General features: G+C 56.4%; 1 protein-coding gene across 17 annotated transcripts in view; it reads left to right on the top strand.

The window, feature by feature from the left end:
* Positions 1-21720, top strand: part of FMNL3 (formin like 3) — a 53355-nt gene extending 31635 nt beyond the window's left edge. For 2 of the 17 annotated variants that reach the window (XM_021091609.2, XM_021091606.2), the window contains exons 3-27: positions 1223-1303; positions 1580-1656; positions 5235-5318; positions 8254-8406; positions 9621-9729; positions 9901-9977; positions 10305-10398; positions 11432-11506; positions 12099-12209; positions 12489-12635; positions 13068-13169; positions 14444-14723; positions 15181-15249; positions 15339-15463; positions 15664-15866; positions 17084-17318; positions 17466-17534; positions 17644-17724; positions 17831-17960; positions 18615-18775; positions 19095-19196; positions 19543-19635; positions 19911-20034; positions 20123-20239; positions 20800-21720. In XM_021091609.2, coding sequence (XP_020947268.1) covers positions 1223-1303; positions 1580-1656; positions 5235-5318; positions 8254-8406; positions 9621-9729; positions 9901-9977; positions 10305-10398; positions 11432-11506; positions 12099-12209; positions 12489-12635; positions 13068-13169; positions 14444-14723; positions 15181-15249; positions 15339-15463; positions 15664-15866; positions 17084-17318; positions 17466-17534; positions 17644-17724; positions 17831-17960; positions 18615-18775; positions 19095-19196; positions 19543-19635; positions 19911-20034; positions 20123-20214 — 2874 coding nt within the window. In that variant the 3' untranslated portion in view covers positions 20215-20239; positions 20800-21720. Of the gene's footprint in view, positions 1-1222; positions 1304-1579; positions 1657-5234; positions 5319-8253; positions 8407-8541; positions 8598-9620; positions 9730-9900; positions 9978-10304; positions 10399-11431; positions 11507-12098; positions 12210-12485; positions 12636-13067; positions 13170-14443; positions 14724-15180; positions 15250-15338; positions 15464-15663; positions 15867-17083; positions 17319-17465; positions 17535-17643; positions 17725-17830; positions 17961-18614; positions 18776-19094; positions 19197-19542; positions 19636-19910; positions 20035-20122; positions 20240-20799 lie in introns of those variants that run through there. The other 15 variants (XM_021091608.2, XM_021091605.2, XM_021091614.2 and 12 more) reach the window with 8 other exon arrangements.
* Positions 21721-21838: the final 118 nt, after the last annotated feature.

Below are 21838 nucleotides of genomic sequence, written 5' to 3'. Positions count from 1 at the left end.
CTGGCCTGGGCCTGACTTCAGTCCACACTCACTTCCTGTTCCAAAAGGACTGTTTTAACAGACAGGGCTGGTAAGCCAAGTTCCCCTCTAACTCCCCCACAGAGCTGTTGTCTAGCTTCCCAGTGAGCAGCAGCCTTAAGGAGGTTTGAGTAGGTGTGGGGTGTCGGGTCTGCTGTGGAGGAGTTTCCTGGTTTTCCCAGCAGAGCCTGTTTCTCCCTTTCCCCTGGGTGAGGGCCATGCCAGCGGGGAATCCACCGGACCGCTTTTCTCTCTGACAAATAGGGTTTTCCCCACTATGTACAGGCTTCTAGTTTTCTGTTCCCAAATCTCAGAACGTAAGGGTTGGAGGCTGTCCCTACATGAAAGCGTAGAGCTGAAAGAGAAAATAAAGATTATCACTTAGCTCAGAATCAAGAGCTGACGCCTTCCCCCTTGCCCTTTCCCCTGTACACATTGGAAGCTCACACGTCACGAGTTTCTGAACTCAGCCAGGCCTGTCTGCACTGCTGGGAGAGTCAGCTTTTCCTTCCTTACCTCTTGGGAAGTGTGGAAGCTCCTGGACCGAGTATAGGCAGTCTGTTGACCCAACACGTTTCTTTTCTTTCTTTTTCTTTCCTTTTTTTTTTTTTTTTTTTTTTTTTTTTGGTGTTTTTAGAGCCACATCAGAGGCATACAGAGGTTCCCGGGCTAGGGGTCCCATCAGAGCTACAGCTACCAGCCTACACCACAGCCACCACAATGCAGGATCTGAGCTGCATCTTCGACCTACACCACAGGCTCACGGCAACGCTGGATCCTTAATCCACTGAGCAAGGCCAGGGATTGAACTCGCAACCTCATGGTTCCTAGTCAGATTCATTTCCACTGTACCACAACAGGAACTCCAGCCCAGCACTTTTCCAATGGAGCTTTGCCATAAACACATTTATTATTTCTTTTCAAGCCCTGAATAAAATCACAATCATACCTACATTTAGGGTGCTGTTTATGGCTGCATAATCCCCACATCTTCTTAGCAAGCAGGAGGGCTCTTAAAATGATTTTTAAAATATTTTAGGCTCAGGGAGTACTAATTGAAGAAGAAGATGGAAACAGATGGGAAGTACCTGAGAATTAGTCAAGGCGGGGAACCTATGGTTTGGGTGATGCTCAGGGCCAGGTGACAACTTTGGGAGGCTGAGTCCCCCGGACGTCTGGGTACAAATGCATGTTTCCCTTACAGGAACGATTCCAGGTGAAGAATCCTCCCCACACTTATATCCAGAAACTCCAGAGCTTCTTGGACCCCAGCGTAACTCGGAAGGTGAAGTGCGAGGCCAGGAGGCCCCGTCTTGCTGCGCTTTATCATCCTGCGGGGTTTAGGGGCAAACCCTCTGATCTGGGTTGGGACTGCTTCTGAGCAAGGGCTGTTGGGTGTCTGTGTTCTGAGGCCGTGGCCCTGGAGCTGCTGGCTAGGAACAGAGGCGGGGACTGTCACTGCCCTCTCGTCTGCCTTCCCCTTCCTTTTCTACCCCCGTGGCTTGTATTGTGCCGTTGAGTTGGGGGCCTCCATCAGTGACAGCCAACCCCATGTTTGCAGAAGTTCAGGAGGAGAGTGCAGGAGTCAACCAAAGTCCTGAGAGAGCTGGAGATCTCGCTTCGTACCAACCACATTGGGTGAGTCAGAGTCGGCTCTCACAGTTTTCACCTGGCGCCTTGGCACCTGCTGTCCTCTGAGGAGCGTTTGCCTGTTTACCTCCCTACCATGGGGTCGAGCTGCCTCTTGAATGGCCTTTGGTTCCCCAGAGAGCTTCAGACTGTTTCTTTTCTGGCTTTTCTCCCCCTCAGCTCTGCCAGCTGCTGACTGGATGCTCCTGGCAAGTTTGGGGCCTCTCCTGGGGTCGCCAGCATGTGGCTTTGAGAGGAAGACATTCCCACAGCAGCTGAGACTGGAGTCTGCCTGTGGCCTGGGGCTGGGCCAAGGGAGGCCCGGAGAAGGCTGGGACAGGGAGTATATTGCACTGGGTAGCTGAGACCTAGTTCATAGACTCTTTGCTGCCCAGAGATTATTTGCTTGATTATAAGACCATTTTAATTCATGAGCAGAAGCCGCTTCCTGAAGCACCAGGAAAGATCTAAGACAGTGGGGGCCAGGACTTGAAAGTCTTCTGTAGTCACAGACCCTGGCACTGCCAACCCATCGACAGGCTCCTAGGAACTACACGAGATTTTTTTTCCCAGAGGAGTGGGAACCGGACCTGCCAGACAGGCAGAGGGCTAACGTGTGAGGTATAGTGAAAGACAACAGAGAGGGAGTTGCTGCTGTGGTGCAGTAGCTTAAGGATCCAGCATCATCTCTGTAGCAGCACGGGTTCGATCCCCAGCCTGGCACAGTGGGTTAAGGATCCAGCGTTGCCGCAGTTGTGGCATAGGTCAAAATTGCAGCTTGGATTTGATCCCTGGCCCAGGAACTTCCATGTGCCACGGGTGCAGCTAAAAAAAAAAAAAAAAAGACAGCAGTGGTCTCGGTTTTATGAAACCGTAACCAGTCAGAGTAAATATAGTGAAAGTGAGAGAGAGAGGAAGAGAGTGTGTGTGAGTGTGTGTACAAAGGACAGGGAAGGTCACCTATGGAGGACTGTGAGCAGGGGCCTGGCACGAATGTTGAGAGCTTACACATGTGACAAAGTCGAGCCTGCGGTGAGGGTGGGGGTTGCTGGGCAGGTGCCAGCCCCAGGGTCCTGGGCTTCCTGAGAGCATGGAGCCAAATGACATCATCTGCCTTCCCCTTCTGTCCCTGGCAGCTGCCCGCTCGTCCGCCCCCAAGCTGAGCCTGCCTGGGGTTCTTACAGGGGCTACCTGTGTGCAGCCAGCTGCCGCAGCAGCAATCACAGGGGAAACGGTACAGGAGGGAACAGGAAAGGGACAGTTCCTGGCCTCGGTAGCTGTGCTTGGTGGCCAGAGTTGGCTTCCACACCTCATGTCATTAAGAACTGACTTGTTCGGAAATGCGTAACTAAGCCTTCACCTTTATTTGGTGAAGGTCACGGAAGGAACAACTGCAGAGCCTCACGAGCTACCCCACATGTGAGAGCAAGAGCAACACAGCCGACAGCTCAGACCCCACCTACCGCCTTGCGTTCCTCCACAGGCCTTTGCCTGCCTCCTTCCCTCTTTCTTTGGTCCTCCTGTCTTCCTCACTAAGTCCCACCGTGAGGCCCTCCTGTGAGGGTGGGGGGTCTGCTCTTCTCAGGAGAGGGCCACGGAGCCGTGCGTGGCAGTCCCCTTGGCCCGCCCCTGCTACCTGGTGCCGTCCCCTCTGGCCACTGGCCAGGATCTGGGGCCAGAGCAGCATGGTTCCCAGGCCCAGGCCTCTTGGCAGCCGGCACACAAGTCAGAGGTCTGGACCTGGTGCTTGGTTCCCAGGGAGCAGCTTGGTGTCTGGCACTTTGGGAGCTCCTGTTATCCGTGTGTGGCTTCTCTGTCAGTTATGCGGGAGGGCCAGGATCCTTCCTGGATTTCTGGGCAGGAAGCGTCTGTGCGTTTGTCAGGCTGTCAGGCTGGGCTTGGGGTGCTCCGGGGCAGTAGGAGCCCAGGGCGAGGTGGGGAGAGGAGGATCTTGCTTCCGCCCATCAGCCCCAGGCCAGGAGAGGATGGGAACTCGGGCCCTGGAGCGGGCGGGCTGGGATCAGGCTGGGAAGTGGAATTCCAGAGCTTCTCCAGCTCCTCCTCTCTCTGGTTTGTATTGGTTTCTTGGCCTTGCCTAAGTGCCCTTTAACCTCTCCTCAAAGTGTCAAGATCCCGAAAATAGCAGTGTAGACTCAGACAGGAAATGAGAAGGGGGTGGGGAGCTGGAGAGCAGACAGACAGGAAACGGGAGGCCTGTCGGCCCCCAGAGAGGAAGCTAACTTCAGGCAGCTCCGGTGTCAGTCAGCCTTAGCCAGAGCCTGCTGCCAGATCTTGGCGGGCCTGGTGCTCTGCCCGGCCTCTCTCTGTCATCCCGGGGTGTGGCCATCGTCAAACATGGCGCTGGGGCTCCAGCTGTGGAGGAGAAGTGGCCCCGCAGGGCTGTTTGGCACAGCTGGCCTAGGAAGACCCCCTCATGCTCATGGGGAACAGAGCACAGGGGGAAGTCAGGGATTCATCCTAAAAGTTTTATGTCTCTGGGTCCTGTGTGTCGATAAGACAGGAAGAACCAGAGTTCCCATTGTGGCTCAGTGGTTAATGAACCCGACCAGTGTCCATGAGGATGTGAGTTCAATCCCTGGCCTCGCTTAGTGGGTTAAGGACCCAACATTGCCATAAGCTGTGATATAGGTCTCAGACGTGGCTCGGATCTGGCATTGCTGTAGCTGTGGTATAGGCTGGCAGCTGCAGCTCTGATTTGACCCTTAGCCTGGGAACTTAAATATGCCTTGGGTGTGGCCCTAAAAAGGGGGGGTGGGGGGGGAGACAGGAAGAACCTGTCCTTCTGAGACTCGCTCCTGATTTCCCTTCCAGGGATCTCTCAGCTCAGAAGGCCTAAAGGCAGACGAGTGGACAATGGATCCCTGGTCTGCCCACCCACCCACTCCACCCCCAGCCGGTTCAGTCTCTCAGTGGTCAGAGCCATTCTGGGGTTACTCGAGTTCCTGACTGTTCCTCCATCCTTTTTCTATTCTGCCAGACTCACCCTCACCAAACACAAAAGTCCCACTATCCCTCTGCTCACTGCTTCCCAAAATACCTGTCCTTGAGCTTGGTGGAAGCCCTCTGGCCTCATATGCCTCTGTTCCAGAGCTCTCTTTGGCTCTGCCTGTCTTTTGACTGAGACTTTGATTAAGTTGGGGGCGTGATGGTCTCTCTCAGGCACAGCTCTGCCCAAGGGCTGCAGTAAATGCTCTGGATAACCCCCGATTCTTCCCACCAGGGTTGTGCCAGGATGGTGTCCCCAGCTCATGCCAGACACCAGGGACCCAGAAAATGATCAAGGGGGGGGCCTGGTCCTTGAGGAGGGGGCTTCTGAAAGCTGATTAGGCTGACGTGGTGTTTCAAGGCTTATACCTTTCCCCATCCCTGGCTGCCCTACCTCAGGGAGGTCCAGGCCAGCGACGTGACCTTGGCTGGGTCTGCCATGGGCTTTGATCTTCAGAATTCTCTCAGCCTGGTGCTGAGTTCAGAGGATCCAAGAGGGGGTGGTATTTTGTCAGAGGCACCTTGTCCTCCCCCTTGACCCACTTTAGCAGACCCCTCCACTGTGTTTCTTTTATCTGCAGGTGGGTGCGGGAGTTTCTGAACGATGAAAACAAAGGCCTGGATGTGCTGGTGGATTACCTGTCATTTGCCCAGTGTTCTGTCATGTAAGTACCACCTGGGACTAGGGTTGGGAACCCGTGAGGAAGGACACGGTCCCCTTCTGCTTTGATGAGGAAGGACAAGCTTGCAGGAGTGAAGATGGGAATGGGAACCCCAGGCGGGAGGGAGGAGCCCAGGCAGCAGGGTGGGAGTGACAGGCGGCCCAGGATCAGTGAGGAATGCCGGATGGCTGGAGTAGAAGGTGTGTTTTGGGGAGCAGGAGGGGAGAGATGGAAAGGGGGCTCAGAATTCCAACTGAAAGGATCCAGACTCCATGCTGGGAGCAATCCAAGGAAATGTCCTGGCCTCTGGGAGAGGTGCCCTGGGAGATGCGTTTGCTCTGGGAGAGCTAAGTCTTCAAACATTTCCTTTGGGGCTCTAAAAATACTTCCTTTGGGTTTGCAGTTGTGAGAGGGTTACTCCAGGTCACCCCAGGAGCCATGAGCATGACCTTTGATGCTGATTGAAAATGAAGCATTCAGGGGCCTTTTTTTTGGGGGGGGGTGGCTAGTGCAAAGGCGAAGGCGATGTGGGGTAGTAGAAGGAACGAGGGCTTTCAAGTTAAGACAAAGCCCAAAGCCGGCATGGGTCTCTTCTCTCCTTTACTATGTGCATGACCTCAGGCAGGTTTGCTGAAGTCCTCTTATAAAGTGTGTGTGGAGAGGGGCTGGGAATCCATGTTCCAGAGTTGCTGTAAGGATGAGATGATAATGTGTGTCAGGTACTTTGTAGAACAGTCTATACTGTGGTGGCCACTTTATTGTTAATTGTTACTATTTAAGGTGATATTCCCTACCATAATTACCTAAATATATGGAAAGAGGGATTCATGGATCATTAACAGCATGACCAACACACTCAGGCTTATGCTCAAGACTTGGGTCAGCCCTTGGGTGACTGATCATCCTGGTTTGCTCGTGACCTTCCCGTGTTAGCCCTGAAAGCCCCAAGGCCTGGGGAATCCCTCAGCCCCAGCCTTGACTTTCACTTTTGTTGCTAATGTCCTTGCCTCCTGGCAGTTCTCCTGCCTCCAGCAGGTTTTCACTCTCATCTCCTTACACATTCGAACCTAGGTTTGGCCTCCATCACTTTTTCCAGGTCATCCCCTATGAAGAATAAGAGTGGCCCATTCCCCATTTCTATCCCCACGGAAGTCAAGCTTCATGATCCTCCTAGCCCTTAAAAAAAAAAAAAAAAAAAAAAAAAACCCACTCTTTTTATAGAAAGAAATGAAAAACATTTGCTGAAGTGTTTTTTAATTCAGAGCTTTTATAGTAAAACGATGTAGATCATTTTTCCAAATAAGCTTATCTCGTTTGAAAAGCAAACAAATTCCAGCTGCTTAAAACCAAAATACACTGGAACCTCAGTATTGTAGTGTCCACAGCGGTACCTTGGACTCTGTTTTAAGAGAAAGACTTGGGAAGAGTATGTGTTTTGGGAAGGGTTGAGAGGAAAAGGGTGAAGCCAGATCGAGTTTGTGTGAAGGCACTTATTTGGAAACTGCATGTCCCAGTGCTGGGGAGTACTGTTATCGCTGGAGAGAAGCGCCTGGCAAGCCGTCTGGCTGTCCCGGAAACCCCTCTGATGTCTGCTCAAGAGCCCCATTAAACAGCTGATCGTCAGGGTCCTGAAGTGTTTCCTTGGGAACATCCAGGCATCTGCAGATACCGCTTCCTATTTGAGAAAGCCTCGCCTCTTTCCCTTTGACCCTGGGGCTGTGCAAGTCTGAGCCAAAGGCTCCTGGGGGAGGAGCCTGTAGGAAGTGCTCAGTCCTGAGTGACCTATGGGGGATGGGGGTGGGGTGGGGGGAAGGACAGGAAAGAGGAGTGGGGCTTGTTTGTCAGAGGGGGTACATCCTGATGTGGGCATGTGATCCTGAGCTGTCCTCCTGGCCCTACCACTTCCCAAACTGCCCGTGGTAGGAGGCATCTGGCCCCAGAAGCAGAAGTGACAGAGAAACCATCCCAACTCCTGTAGGGACCTGTGATTTCTTCCCCTAAGGAAGCTGAAGCCCAAGGAGCCTCTAAACCAGAAAAACCTAGAAGCCCCAAGTAGGACTATGGAAAACCCAGACATTAAATCCCAGTGCTAGGAAGTTCCCACTGTGGCTCAACAGGTTAAGAACCTGACTGGTGTCTGTGAGGATGCAGGTTTGATCCCTGGCCTCGCTCAGTGGGTTAAGAATCGCTGTTGCAGCAAGCTATGGCACAGGCCGCAGATGCAGCTCGGATCTGGCATTTGCAGTGGCCGTGGTTGTAGGCCTGCAGCCACAACTCTGATTTGACCCATAGCCCAGGAACTTACGTATGCTGCAGCTGCAGCCCTAAAAAAACAAAACAAAAGCAAACCTAGTACGAGGGTGAGACCGTGGTGCTTTTCCTGAATGTAGAGGCCTGTCCCACTCTGGGTTTGCCAGGACCCTGTTCTCTTCCTGCCCTCATGAGCCCAGTCCAGAACTTACTGGGCCTCAGGGCACTGAGAAGCCTCTTTGGCTGCTGTCATGTGTCACCTAGCAATAGCAGTCATTTTCCTGTTCTCCACCCCTGTTCCACGGGGCAGATTCTCAAGGGGAGCCACAGCTCCTCTGAGAGGTCCCATCTGCAGTTGGGAGTTCTGAAAGAATGCCAGCTCCCGTGTTCCCCCCGCCCCCAGGCCTGTGGGGAGGGGACTCTCCTGGGACAGCTGGCTTCTGTCAGCATCCCCATCTCCTCAGATCCCTCTCCTGGTCGCTGCTATGCCTCCTCTGCCCTTCTCAGCCCTCCTGTGCTGGTGGCTCCCCTGACCAGGGTTGGGTCTCTGCTGCCCAATTCTGCCTTCTCTTCTCGCAGCCCTTGCTTCTTGTTGCCCTAGAGGTCTAAAGGACGGGGGTAGGCTCGCCAGGGGGCTTGGCACTCAATTTCTCCTGTGTGTGCGCTTGTGTGTCCTTTCCTGCTCCAGGTTTGACTTTGAGGGTCTGGAGAGTGGTGATGATGGTGCATTTGACAAGCTCCGGTCCTGGAGCAGGTCCATCGAGGACCTGCAGCCACCCAGCGCCCTGTCAGCCCCCTTCACCAACAGCCTCGCTCGCTCTGCGCGCCAGTCTGTGCTCCGGTATGTGTGCGCTCGCTCTGCCCGCCTGCCTCCCACCCTCGCCCCGGTCCAGATCTTGGGTAGCAGCGGTGAGTGCTCATGCTCCTCCCTCCACTCTTGCTTCCAGGCTCAGCTCTCTTGCCCTCTGCCTGCCAGTCTGTCTCTGGTCTGTCCTCTCTGTCTCCTTGACTCTGCCCAGCGATCTGTCCTGGGTAAGTACATCACCCTTGGCTGTGCCCACCCCATCTGGGGTTCCAGCCCTCCCCTCTCCTCTCCCCCTCTCCGGGGACCCCTCCATTCCTCATTCTCTCTCTGCCGTTCCTCCCAGCCTCTGGGCAGGGCTTGTCCTCGCTCAGCTCCCTGGTCTTCACTGGCTGGTCCAGCACCTGCCCTCATGTCTGTTTCCCTCTGCTCTGCTCTCTGCCCCATCAGCTGCCCGGAGACTAGCTCCCACCAGTCTGCTGCTGCTCACCTTCCCTTCACGTCTTCCTTTAGGCCTTTTTGCTCCAAGACTGCAGCATGTTCATCGTCTACAGTATCTGAAGAGTCATCCTGCCCGGAGGCAGGTGGATGGAACGGAGGAGTTCTCCGAGCCCCTCCGACAGAAGGAGGCTTGCCTTTGGGTCCTCTGGCCCTTTCCGTGGTCTCTGTCTCTCCGCCATACTTTGCTCCTAGCCTCCTTTGGGTTTTGCCGCCCTGACACTGCTCATTATTCTTGTCGTGCAGGACCAGATGCCGTTTGTGCTTGCTTTTTCTGCCATGAAACACCACTGGGGGCAAAGTCAGATGTAGTCCCTGGCCCTCCTAGAGCCCTTGGGGCTCTGCCTTTTCTAGCACATAGAAGTGGGATGGGAACCAAGGTGCTCCTGCCCCAGGGAATGTGTGGAAGATGCAGTGACTGGATGGAGGAGGAGGAGGGAAGGCTCAAATGAACATCTCCTGGATCCACCTTGAGATCCAGCAAGGCCAACACACCTCCTGGTGTATTTTGGAGGCTCTCCGGGCTTGGGATGGTTTGGGCACTGATTAAAACGCTGGGGTCCTGGGTAGTTACCGACAAAGACCTCTCCCGTGGAGATGCAAACAGTGGAATGCCCTGGCCCCTGGCCCCTCTCTTTCAGAGCTCTTGGTGCACGGTTCTCTGTCCCCCTTTTCTGCTGCTGTTGAGAGGCATTCTGCGTCTGGGTGATGATGAGCGCCCTTAGAGCCTTCTCCAGCAGCCCCCTCTCCCCCAGGTATAGCACCCTCCCCGGGCGCAGGGCCCTGAAGAACTCCCGCCTGGTGAGCCAGAAGGATGACGTCCACGTCTGTATCCTTTGTCTCAGAGCCATCATGAACTATCAGGTAAGGCGAGCACACTAGCCATGGGTGCTCTGCCTCTTCTGCCTCACCTCCCAAAGCAGGAGAGCTCAGAAGCCACCCGCTTGTACAAGACAAGTTCGCTGGTGGCCCGGGCTGGGATCTGCCTTCCCCACCATCAGTCTCCCCTCCCTGTGTCCTCTCCCCTTGCTACAGTATGGATTCAACCTGGTCATGTCCCATCCCCATGCTGTCAATGAGATTGCGCTCAGTCTCAACAACAAGAATCCAAGGTGAGTTCCTTCCATCCCCGTTCCTCTGTGCTCTGCCCAGGGCTCTGGAGATCTGGGCTCCCCTTGTCCCTGCCAAGAGGTCCTGCGGCCTTGGTCAGCACCTTGGTTTGCCCCCCTCACCTCTGCTGGGGGAGAGGAGTGTCTTGCCTCCCTCTGGTCTATGCAGCTTAGTGAGGGAGCAAGCCTGCCTTCTCTCCAAACCCACCCTCTCCCTTCCCCGCCGAGGTTGTCTCTGCTCTCTGAAAGGGCACACCCAGGTGTGGGGGTGAGCTGTGTGGTGGCCAGGGTCAGGGGCCAGGGTGTTCATCTTCATTCTCCTCCCCTTAGGACCAAAGCCCTTGTCCTCGAGCTTCTGGCAGCCGTGTGTTTGGTGCGGGGAGGTCATGAAATCATTCTTGCTGCCTTTGACAATTTTAAAGAGGTCAGTCTCCTACATTGGGGTGTGTGTGTGTGTGTGTGTGTGTGTGTGTCAGGGAGGAGGTGGGAGCCAGGTAAGTAAGCACCCTTTCCTGTGATCTCACAGATCCCAGGCATTTTAACAGCCCAGTGCTTAGCAGCCTTTTAAACCCAAACCAGAACTTCATTCTTACTCGGTCTTGTATCAGGAAAGCTCCTGATGGGCCAGCAAAGGATGCCCCCACTCGAGGGCTGTAGCCAGCAGTCCTCGCCTGCTGCGCAGCAGAACACCCGAAGAGCCTGTTAAATGAACAGATCCCTGGGAGGCCTGGCTATCTGTGCTTTAAGAGCCTCCCCAGATGGTTCTGGGGTGGTGAACCAACCCCCTGGCAGAACCTGAGGCCCTTATATTCGCAGTGGGAGGAGGGGGCAAGCAAGGACCCTCCCGGGTTGTTGGCTGTTGTCTGTGGAAGAGAGGGAGCTCCTGCCTGGAATTTCCCCAGCCTCTGGGCCTGGCTCTGAAACCCCCATTTGCTAGAGCATGGGATTCCTCGACATCCAGCCACAGCTGCTGGTCCCACCCCTTCCTCCTCTTTGGACCTCTTCCCTAGCATCCATTGTTCAAGCCAGGAAATGGCTCTTCCTCCTTGAAGCCAGAGGCGCAGAGGAGTCTCTGGACCCCTCTCTGCCCAGGGGCTCTCCTGCGCCCCCATTAGGACATCAGCCTCAGCCATGGCCTCCACCCTTCCTCTACTACCCACCCCCTCAGTGACCCAGCAGCACCAGACCCCTGTGTTTCTTCTTGGCCCACCCCCAGAGGCACCCAAGGCCCAGACCGTGGGCATATGCTTTACTGAGTTCCCTCAGGGACCCAGAGCAGATGCCAAGTCCCAGGCTTTCTTTTATCATGGCCCAAGTGGCCCATAGCATAGAAAGAGTTGTGTTTACATTTGGTCTGAACCTGTCCCTTTGCTGCATGTTCCTTGGAACCAGGGCTCAGGGACTTGGGTTCCACATGGGACAGATCCTGCCACTGAGAAAGTCTGCTTGTTCTCCAGGTATGCAAGGAGCTGCACCGCTTTGAGAAGCTGATGGAGTATTTCCGGAATGAGGACAGCAACATTGACTTCATGGTGAGGAACCGGGCCCGGGGCAGATGTGCAGCCCAGCAGGGCCGCTTGCTCCTGGAGAACAGGGCCCCGCCGTCAGCCTGCTTTGACAGTCTGGGTAGAACCTAGAGTGGCTCTCTGCGCGGTAAATGCTCCGTGTCCACTCGCTTCCCCCAGAGAGCTTTTAGAAACTCCAGCACAATGTCATTTTTCTGTCTTGGGTCTACCTCCTTTTCCCCTTTTCGTGGCCTTTCTGTCCCTGATTTGGATCCTTTCTGAGCTGATTTCCTTTTCTCCAGCTTTTCCTGCAGCTTCACGTCCTTTCAGTCTGGGATCTTCGGCTAAGTAAGGTTGTCTCAAGAAATACCTGCTGACGTACAAAGGCAATCAGAGAGCTGAATCTTCATTTACAACTCTTTCTCACATGACTCTCGTCTTCATACACTGAATATTAAGTTTGACACTTTTTAAGTTAAAATGCTTTCGTTGTTCCCCAGAAGACTGACCTTTTTTTACGCGCTCCTTTTGATTAGCACCTGACGATGCTGGTTCTAACAGCACCCACCCTCCCCGTCTTCTCCGCTCTCTCTGCCCCTCTGGGCCGCTCCTTCCCCAGGTGGCCTGCATGCAGTTTATCAACATCGTGGTGCACTCGGTGGAGGATATGAACTTCCGGGTCCACCTGCAGTATGAGTTCACAAAGCTGGGGCTGGAGGAGTTCCTGCAGGTGAGCGGGGCTGGAGTCCTCCCAGGGCGAGGCGCTTTGGGGCAGAGGACCAGTTAGCTGTATTGCAGAGGGCTTTTCTTTTACAAGAGCCTCGTCATGGCTGCTCCTGGTACCCTGCCTGTCTCCTGTGGCCTCGGACTCAGGCCTCCTCAGTCAGTCAGCTCTACGGGGCGGGAATGGCCGCAGTAGGAACTCCCGGGCCCTAGGCTCTAAGAAGGGGTCAGGGGGGCTGGTGAGGAGGCTCCCCCAACTACTACTCTCTCTGCTTTTCCCCAGAAGTCAAGGCACACAGAGAGCGAGAAGCTGCAGGTGCAGATCCAGGCCTACCTGGACAACGTGTTTGATGTGGGGGGTTTGTTGGAAGATGCCGAGACCAAGAATGTGGCCCTGGAGAAAGTGGAGGAGCTGGAGGAGCATGTGTCCCATGTAGGTGGCCCCCCTTTGCTGCCAGAACCACTGTTGAGGGTGGGGAGAGGGTGGGGACTTCCGAGTCCCAGGAATCCTAAGCTGACACTTACTTTGCATTTGAGCCCCCGAGAAGCCTCAGGACCCATGGGGCTCTCTAGAGCGTGTTCTGGCTAAGGCACTGGATCGTCTGTGGTGGAGTCCACGCTGACCTCAGGGATGGGGTGTGAGGTGGCTTCAGGCTGCAGAGAGTCGGATGTGGCTGTGTGCCTTGTACTGTTTCAGGCGGTCTCAGACCCTGGGGCCACAGGAGTGACATAGGGGAGCTACTGGGCCAAGCTGCCTTTGGAGCCCTGGGTGGAGGGGTCAGACCTGCGTCCTGACTGGGGTTCAGGTCGTGCTGAGTGCCCAGGCTTTAGGGCCAGCTCCAGACCTGCTCTTCTCCTCCTGCAGCTCACAGAGAAGCTCCTGGACCTAGAGAACGAGAACATGATGCGTGTGGCAGAGCTAGAGAAGCAGCTGTTGCAGCGGGAGAAGGAACTCGAGAGCATCAAGGTACCAAGTCGTCTGGGGAAGGGCTCCCTGACTGGTCCTGGGTGCTGAGCCTGGGGATCTTGCTTCCCTTCCTGAGTCATGTCAAGTCCCTGAGAACCCAGATCCTGCTTCACCCTGGAGGCACTCCGATGAGGGTGGGCTGATGATTTCGCCCCAGGTTTTAGGTGGAGAGGGAAGCTGGAGCCAGAGCGGGCCAGACACGCCCATGCACACACCAGGGTGGGAGCAGATGGGGCACCTCCGTCCACGTGGCCTCCTGCCTACCTATCCCCTCGCTTCTTCCTGACCTGCACCTCCACTGCTTCCCCAGCCCAGTGTAATGGACAGGCTCAGAGTAGCCCAGGGACCCGGGGCTATTTATGAGGACATCCACCAGGTATCCTGAATTGGAGAGCAGGGGATCCTCATATTTCAGTGTCTTCTTTGTCCTTCACCTAACTTTTTTCTTTTTGTCTTTTTAGGGCCACACCTGTGGCATATGGAGATTCCCAGGTAGGGGTCGAATCGGAGCTGTAGCCACCGGCCTGTGCCACAGCCACAGCAACGCAGGATCCAAGCCACATCTGTGACCTGCACCACAGCTCATGGCAACACTGGATCCTTAACCCACTGACCAAGGCCAAGGATCGAACCTGCAACCTCATGGATGATAGATTCGTTTCCTTTGAGCCATGACAGGAACTCCTCACCTAACTTTTTGTTAGTTATAAAATCATGCCCCAGCCTACCTCTTCTTCCACAGGAATATAATTTATGCTGGCTCTGTTGAGCTCAGCATATGTCTGCCAAGCCCCTGCTAAGAGCCTGAAGTGCTGTATCGGGAATGAGGAGGATACAGAGGTGGCCCAGGCAGGGTCTTGGCCGTAGGGGGCTTCCAACTGAGTGATTGTACAAAACAAGTGAAATGAGAGCAGAACGGAGGCTGGAGGGCCGAGAGCAGCCATGGCAGGCTGCTGGTGGGTCAAGGAGCGTTTCACAAGGGCAGCCTCTACCTTGGCCTTGAGGGACCAGTGGGACTATGCTGCAGCCAAGCGGGAGGACACCTCAGCCCTGCCCAGAGCCCTGGGGACACTCACCTGCTTTTCCACTCACCTCTTTGGTTCTGCTACATTCCAGCTTCCCTGGGTCCCCACCCAGGTTACTGCCACTCTCTTCTGAGCCCCAATGCAGAGACCCTAGATGAGACACCCTTGGGTAGGGGGTACCCTCTCGGTACTTCATCGCCTACTGTGCCTTCAGCTGCTCTTTTCTTAATGGTGCTGTCTGCCCAATAGGAGACTTACGAGAACACAAGCCACCAAGTACACACCCTGCGGCGGCTCATTAAAGAGAAGGAGGAGGCCTTCCAGCGCCGATGCCACTTGGAACCCGGTGCCAGGGGCCTGGAGTCAGTGGGCAGTGAGGCCTTGGCCCGGGTAGGCCCTGCGGAGCTGAATGAGGGCGTGCCCCCCTCCGACCTAGACCTCCTGGCTCCAGCCCCGCCCCCTGAGGAGGCCCTACCTCTGCCTCCACCACCAGCTCCCCCCTTGCCCCCTCCACCACCCCCGTTACCAGGTGAGCAGGACCCTTACCTGGTAAAAGGGAAGAGGTGCAGCCTTATTGTTGAGCCAGACTAAAACCCCAGTCAGCAGTGTATTTCCACGGGGAGAAGCTGGAGATGTGGCTGGAAGGATGTCGAGTCAGGTGGGAGAGGCTGAGAGAGGAGGGCTGGAGTCCCAGGGAGGCTCAGGTTACCAGGGAAGGGATGTCTGAGAGCAGATGTGGATCTGCTTTAAGGATCGTAAACATGCTGCTCCTGATCCTCCTGAAGACAGCCAAGGAGAGGGCTTGACCAGAGCAGGAGAGAGTGGGTCAGACCAGCACGGCCTGCCCTGTCGGGGTTAGGAGCCCGGGGAGCCTCTGGGGCAGGGAGTTCATGCAGCCTCCTTCCCTGAGACTCTTTAAGGACAGGTAGGGTGGGCAGAGGGGAGAGTCTCTTGGCCCCTGGGTCACTGTGCCAGTTCTTCTTCAGACAAGTGTCCTCCAGCTCCTCCTCTCCCTGGCGCTGCTCCCTCTGTGGTGTTGACAGTAGGCCTGTCAGGTGAGTGTCCCCAGGATTCTGGGCAGGGCTCGTGGGACCGCGGGACTGTGTCCTTGGCTCCTGCCTCACTGATCCTCTTTCCAAATTAGCCATTCGAATTAAGAAACCTATCAAGACCAAGTTCCGGCTGCCTGTCTTCAACTGGACAGCACTGAAGCCCAACCAGATCAGTGGCACTGTCTTTAGTGAACTCGATGATGAGAAGATTTTGGAGGTAGTGGGGCCTGGGGCCCTGAGGGGAGAGGCTGTGGGCTTGGGACTTGGTTGCCCTTTTAGCTACATCTCCTGGCCTGGAAAGAGCCGTCAGACTCAGCCTTCCGTGAATCAGAGCTGAGCCAATGCTGAGCTTGCTGCCAGGCTGTCCTCTTATAGGACAAGGCCACAGCATTTTCCCTTCTCATCAACTCCTGCCAGGACTTGGACCTGGACAAGTTTGAAGAACTTTTCAAGACAAAAGCCCAGGGCCCAGCCCTTGACCTCATCTGCTCCAAGAACAAGACAGCACAAAAGGCTGCCAGCAAGGTGACCCTTTTGGAAGCCAATCGTGCCAAGAACCTGGCCATCACCCTACGCAAGGCTGGCCATTCAGCCGAGGAGATCTGCAGGGCCATCCACACGTGAGGCTCCCACTGACCTTGCCCTGGTCCCCAGGCAGTTGGTAACCCACTGAGGATCTCACCTAGGATCCCAGCCCTCCCTGGATTCCAGAGCATTGACAGAGCTCCCTCAGCTGCCCAATGGATTGGCCAGAATTTACTGCATCTGTGCTGTGTGCCAGGCACTGTGTGAGGTGCTGGGGATTCAGCCTAGACCTTTACTCAGGGAGCTCCCAGCCTAGTGGGAAGAGTCCAGTAACACTGGGTGATAACTCTCAAGGTGGTGGAGGTACAGACAGCTTTGGGGGAACAGGCAGCTGAGCTTGGTGATCAGGGAAGGCTTCCTAGAGGAGGTGATGTCTCACTTGTGACCTGAGGATATGTATGAAGTCCAAGTCAGGGCCTAAAGGGAGAAGCATGGTGCCCTGGATGCTGAAAATCAACTCTGGCTTTAGGGTAAGGAAGGGAGTAGCAGACAGAGGTGAGCAGAAGTCTTGCAGGCTAGGCCTCCTAAGCCACTCTTAGGTGTTTAAACTTCTTCCTAATTACAGAGTGAGGCCGAAGGATTCTTTTGCTTTTTAGAGCTGCACCCACGGCATATGAAGGTTCCCAGGCTAGGGTTCAATTGGGGCTATAGCTGCCGGCCTATACCACAGCCACAGCAATGCCAGATCCGAGCCACGTCTGAGACCTACATCACAGCTTATGGCAATGTTGGGTCCTTAACCCACTAAGCGAGGCCAGGGATTGAACTCACATCCTCATGGACACTGGTCGGGTTCATTAACCACTGAGCCACAATGGGAACTCTGGTTCTTCCTGTCTTATCGCCACACAGGACCCAGAGAGACATAAAACTCTCAGGATGAATCCCTGACTCCCCCCGGTGCTCTGTTCCCCATGAGCATGAGGGGGTCTTCCTAGGCCAGCTGTGCCAAACAGCCCTGCGGGGCCACTTCTCCTCCACAGCTGGAGCCCCAGTGCCATGTTTGACGATGGCCACACCCCGGGCGACGGAGAGAGGCCGGGCAGAACACCAGGCCCGCCAAGATCTGGCAGCAGGCTCTGGCTGAGGCTGGCTGACCCCGGATCATTCCTGGTGCTGCTTTGCACCTTACTGGAGATGAGGCGTTGGGTTCTCTGCCTCTGTCCTTGTAGGAGCTAGAAAATGAAGGGATGACACACTGAAGTAATGTGGGCGAAGGCGAGACCTGACGTGCGTCCTCCCTCCTACACAGGTTTGACCTCCAGACGCTACCGGTGGACTTCGTGGAGTGCCTGATGCGCTTCCTGCCTACAGAGGCGGAGGTGAAGCTACTGCGGCAATACGAGCGGGAGCGGCAGCCCCTGGAGGAGCTGGCGGCCGAGGACCGCTTCATGCTGCTCTTCAGCAAGGTGGAGCGGCTGACCCAGCGGATGGCTGGCATGGCCTTCCTGGGCAACTTCCAGGACAACCTGCAGATGCTCACACCGGTACGGCCTCCACCCTTACCATGGTCGTCTGTGGCCACCCGTCTACCCTCCACCTGCTGGTCCCCGCCGCTGCCCTGCCAGCCCCTCCCTGACTTTGCCCCATCCTGGCATGGAGTTCCTCAGCCAGCCCTTCATCTTGCCTTCCAGCAACTCAATGCCATCATCGCAGCCTCCGCCTCCGTCAAGTCCTCGCAAAAGCTGAAGCAGATGTTGGAGGTGGGGAGAAGCTGTGGATGGGGACGCTGGCGGTTCCCAGGGCCTGGGGCTGTACAGAGAGGAGGAAGGAGGGTGTGGCCTGAGTTCCTCCCATGTATCTTTTGGACAGATCATACTTGCGCTGGGGAACTACATGAACAGCAGCAAGCGGGGAGCTGTGTATGGCTTCAAGCTCCAGAGCCTAGATCTTGTAAGATGGGGATTGGGGCCACAAGGGGCCAGGAGGCTTGAGGGGCAGTGGCCTCGGAGCCAGGGTGTTCAGCCCTCTTGCCTTGCCCCCTGCCTCCCTATCCCAGCTACTGGACACCAAGTCCACTGACAGGAAGATGACACTGCTGCATTTCATCGCCCTGACGGTAAAGGAGAAATACCCAGACCTGGCTAACTTCTGGCACGAGCTGCACTTTGTGGAGAAGGCTGCAGCAGGTGAGGGGAGCCTGGCCCAGTGAGCTGCCCTCATGTCCAGCCCAGGACAATCCCAGGAAGCTGTGAGGAGGGGGACCACTTGGGTGCCTTTGTTTCTGGTTTTTATTTTCTTTTTTTGTCTGCTTCAAAGCTTTCTGCTGGGGCTGTGGGCAGGGCCACCCCAGGGGGAGCCTTCCTACAGGCACCAGGCCCCGCCCGGCCCTTCCCACTGGGGAGCTGGCAGAGAAAGGCAGCGGTGGCTCTTCACTCCCGCTCCCCCAGGCTGGCCCTGGAGCCTGCGTGTGTCTGTGATGTACGTGGAGTGCTTAGAAAACCTGTGAAGCCCCCCCCCCCCCAGACAGAAAGTCACAGTTATTTTTGCCCCATTCATGAAACTGGGGCAGGCCTGAGGCAGCTCTGTCTTGGTGAGCAGCAGCCTCCAGCTCGCCTGCCTTCGCTACCTTGTGGACACGAGCCCACAGCTTCCGTTCCTTTGCCTGGCCCCCTGAGAGCTTGGCTGGCCTGGCGCGTGGGTGGCTCTGGAAGCGGGGGCACAAGGAAGCGAGTGAGCCCATGCCAAGAGGGCAGGGCCCGAGCTCCCTGTAGCCTGCCTGGGCTGGGAAGTGGGCATGTCGGGCCCTGGGTGGGCCTCATCCTGGGCTCTGGTGACAACAGTGTCCCTGGAGAATGTGCTGCTAGACGTGAAGGAGCTGGGCCGGGGCATGGAGCTGATCCGGCGGGAGTGCAGCATACACGACAACAGCGTCCTGCGCAACTTCCTTAGCGCCAATGAAGGCAAACTGGACAAGCTCCAGCGCGACGCCAAGACAGCCGAGGTGAGCACAGGGTGGAGGCAGCTGGGAGCAACCAGGCCAAGACACTGCCTCTCTAGGTGAGCTTGGTTCTGATTCTCGAGTCAAAAAACTTTGGCCAAGGGGCTGGCTGGCTGATTGTGGTGGGGAGGGGGCCTTGGGGGTGGCAGGCAGCTGCCTCTGGAGACATCACTCAAGGGGCTCTAGGAGCCCCTGGTTCTTTTCCCTCCCATGGCAGCTGCGGGGGTGGCTGCTGCTTTCCGTGGGCCTCCTGTCCCTGGTGGAGCTGGGCTTCTCCCCACCCCGCCGGGCTGACCCTTCTGCCCCCCCCACCCCCCCCCAGGAGGCCTACAATGCAGTCGTGCGCTACTTCGGTGAGAGTCCCAAGACCACGCCGCCTTCTGTGTTCTTCCCAGTATTTGTCCGATTCATTCGTTCTTACAAGGTGAGCAGGGAGGGGCTCTTAAAGAGGACTTTGGCTGAGAGAAAACTGGTAGGGGGAGAGAGGGCTGGGCTTCAAGTCTGGGCCTTTTCTGTCTCCTCCTTGGAGTCCTGGGAGGGAGCGAGGGAAGCTGGCCACAGGCCTCTTAGCTGTGAACTGGTGGGCAGGGTGGGGGCCCAGGCCCTTCCTGTCATTGTTTGGGCCAGGAAATGCCCCTCCAGAGCGTGGCCACCTGGGGTTGCTGGTCCCACTGACACCCACTCTCCACCCTCAGTGTCAGCCCCTCCCCTCACCACATACACACACAAACACACACACACATCCCGCCCCCATCTTTCATGATTCTTAGGAAGCAGAACAAGAGAATGAAGCCCGCAAGAAGCAGGAGGAGGTAATGCGGGAGAAGCAGCTGGCTCAGGAAGCCAAGAAACTGGATGCCAAGGTGGGTGGGACCAAGAGCTGGGGCCTGGAGAACAGGGCAGAGGATTAGGAGGGGGTGGAGCAGAGAGCTGGAGAGGAGAGGGACCACCCAGAGGGCCTGATGCTGGAGTCCAAAGCAATGGGGAGCGGGGCTCTGGGAGGGGATTCCAGGCAGTGATGGGGGCTGGGCCCAATCAAGGGCGTCGTCCTCAGACTGTAGACGGGGGGTCTTGGGGCAGGAACCAACCCCTGACAGGTTAGTGGTGACCTCTTTCCCCTTCAAATGCACAACCCTAGACCCCATCCCAGCGGAACAAGTGGCAACAGCAGGAGCTAATTGCGGAACTGCGGCGGCGCCAGGCCAAGGAGCACCGGCCCGTTTACGAGGGGAAGGATGGTACCATTGAGGACATCATCACAGGTGGGGCCTGCCCTCCCTGGTGCCTGGCCACTGGGCCCAGCTCCCCACCCCCACGGGGCCTGACCACTGTCTCTCTCCTGGGCCACAGTGCTGAAGAGTGTCCCTTTCACGGCCCGTACTGCCAAGCGGGGCTCACGCTTCTTCTGCGATGCAGCCCACCATGATGAGTCAAACTGTTAACCCCCGAGGCTGGGGCTCTTGACAGGTACCGGGCACTCTCTCTGCATGCCCACCTTGCGGGGGCCCAAAGGCACCTCCTCTCCTGCATGACTTGGACTCATCCTCTGGCAGCCTGGTGGTGATGGGGACACGTCCTTCTTCCCTTGTATGCCCCATGCTCTGAGAAGCATGGCTTACCCCCTGCATGCACCCTCAGGGAAGTGAGCTCTCTCCCACTAATGCTGTCCTGGCTTCTACTAAGACCCAGGGGAAGGGAGCTGCCAGAACAGGCAGGACCAGGCCACCTCTGACAGCCGAGGCTGAGATGCCCTGGGCCCGGGCTTCTACCCAGGGGCATCAGATGACTCTTGTCCTCTGTTTTCTGATATCCAGTCTTCCGGCCTCCAGTACCCTCCTCTGTTCCTCTGAACATGCCGAGCCCACGCCAGAAATCTCCCTGACCATGCCCTCCAGCCTCTCTTTAGTTTTCTCCCTCATTGGCCTCATGGCCAGCTCCTCGCTGACCCTACCTGTGGGGCTGGGCCTACAGAGGTTGGGCCTGGCCCTGCCTCCCTGCCTGTTCACAGCCTTCTGTCCTTCCCACAGGCCTCCACCACCAGCCCCTTGTCGTCTGCCACCAAGCCAGGAGTGCTGCACCACCCACTGGCCCGCCTCGGGCTCCAGGCCCTCACTGAGACCCTCTTGGAGGCAGAAGCACTTCAGCTCTGAGTCCTGCAGGTCCAACCAGTGGACCTGAAGCCCTGGAATGGCCAAGGGCCCAGCAGAAAGCTCTGCTGCTCTCCTCCCAGTGTCTACCAGCTCTCAAAGCTGCATCTTGCCGCCACTGTGGGCACTAGGTCTTTTGGGGCCTAGCGCCTCTCTGGTGCCTCCAGTACTGCACTTTGCTCCCAAGGTCTTCATTTCCTCAAGCATCAGCTCAGTGCTGGAAAACACTTCCAGCTTTAGGCTATGCAGGGGCACCTAGGCCCTCCATCACTTGAGCCAGAGGAACAAGAGGGAAAGCAATTACTCCTTTTACCTTTTCCTTGTTGCAGCCCAGTGGTCAGCTGTGAGCTAGAAGTGTCCAGGCTTAGGGAGCCCTGGGACCCTGCTAATCTCAGACCATCTTCTTCCAGGAGCAGGGTTCTCCTAAGCCTAGGCCTATACGGCTATGCCCTAGTGATAAGGGGAGAGGAGAGGCCACGCTCCCTGCCCTTGGCCCTTTGCATCCTAGGCTGACCCTGTCCTTGCCGAGGTGGGCATGAGGTAGTTTTCTCTGCCCCAACCTCAAGACAGAGAAGGGGTGTGCCAACAGCACCCTCGCCTCCTTGCCTCGGCTAGTTTTTTGGGGCAGGGGGCAGGGTCATGGTGGTCTTAGCTGACTATTTTCTCAGTCTCCTGCCAGCTTCTTCTCAGCCCCTAGAAGGAAATACAGGGGCCTACTCCTTTTTGTACATGTACCATTTCCCTTCTCTCTTGTACATAAACCCCAGACCTTCTTTCTCTCAACAAAGGCTTGAAACACCAGGCCTGACTCTGTCTCCTCTTTCTGAGTGGCGGGGGGGCTAAGGTGGCCATTTAGCCGGACAGGAGCCCAGGGACAGAAAGGAGGCTGGGCAGAGCTGCCATCTGCATCGGGGAGGTG

This window comes from Sus scrofa, chromosome 5 (genome assembly GCF_054392235.1).
Source record: "Sus scrofa isolate SSC_HxYL_T2T_F1_AM1 chromosome 5, Sscrofa_HxYL_maternal_Yorkshire_Landrace_v2.0, whole genome shotgun sequence".
Lineage (NCBI taxonomy): Eukaryota > Metazoa > Chordata > Mammalia > Artiodactyla > Suidae > Sus > Sus scrofa.
The sequence above is the reverse complement of the archived record's forward strand: the minus strand, read 5'-3'. Positions and strand labels throughout refer to the sequence as shown.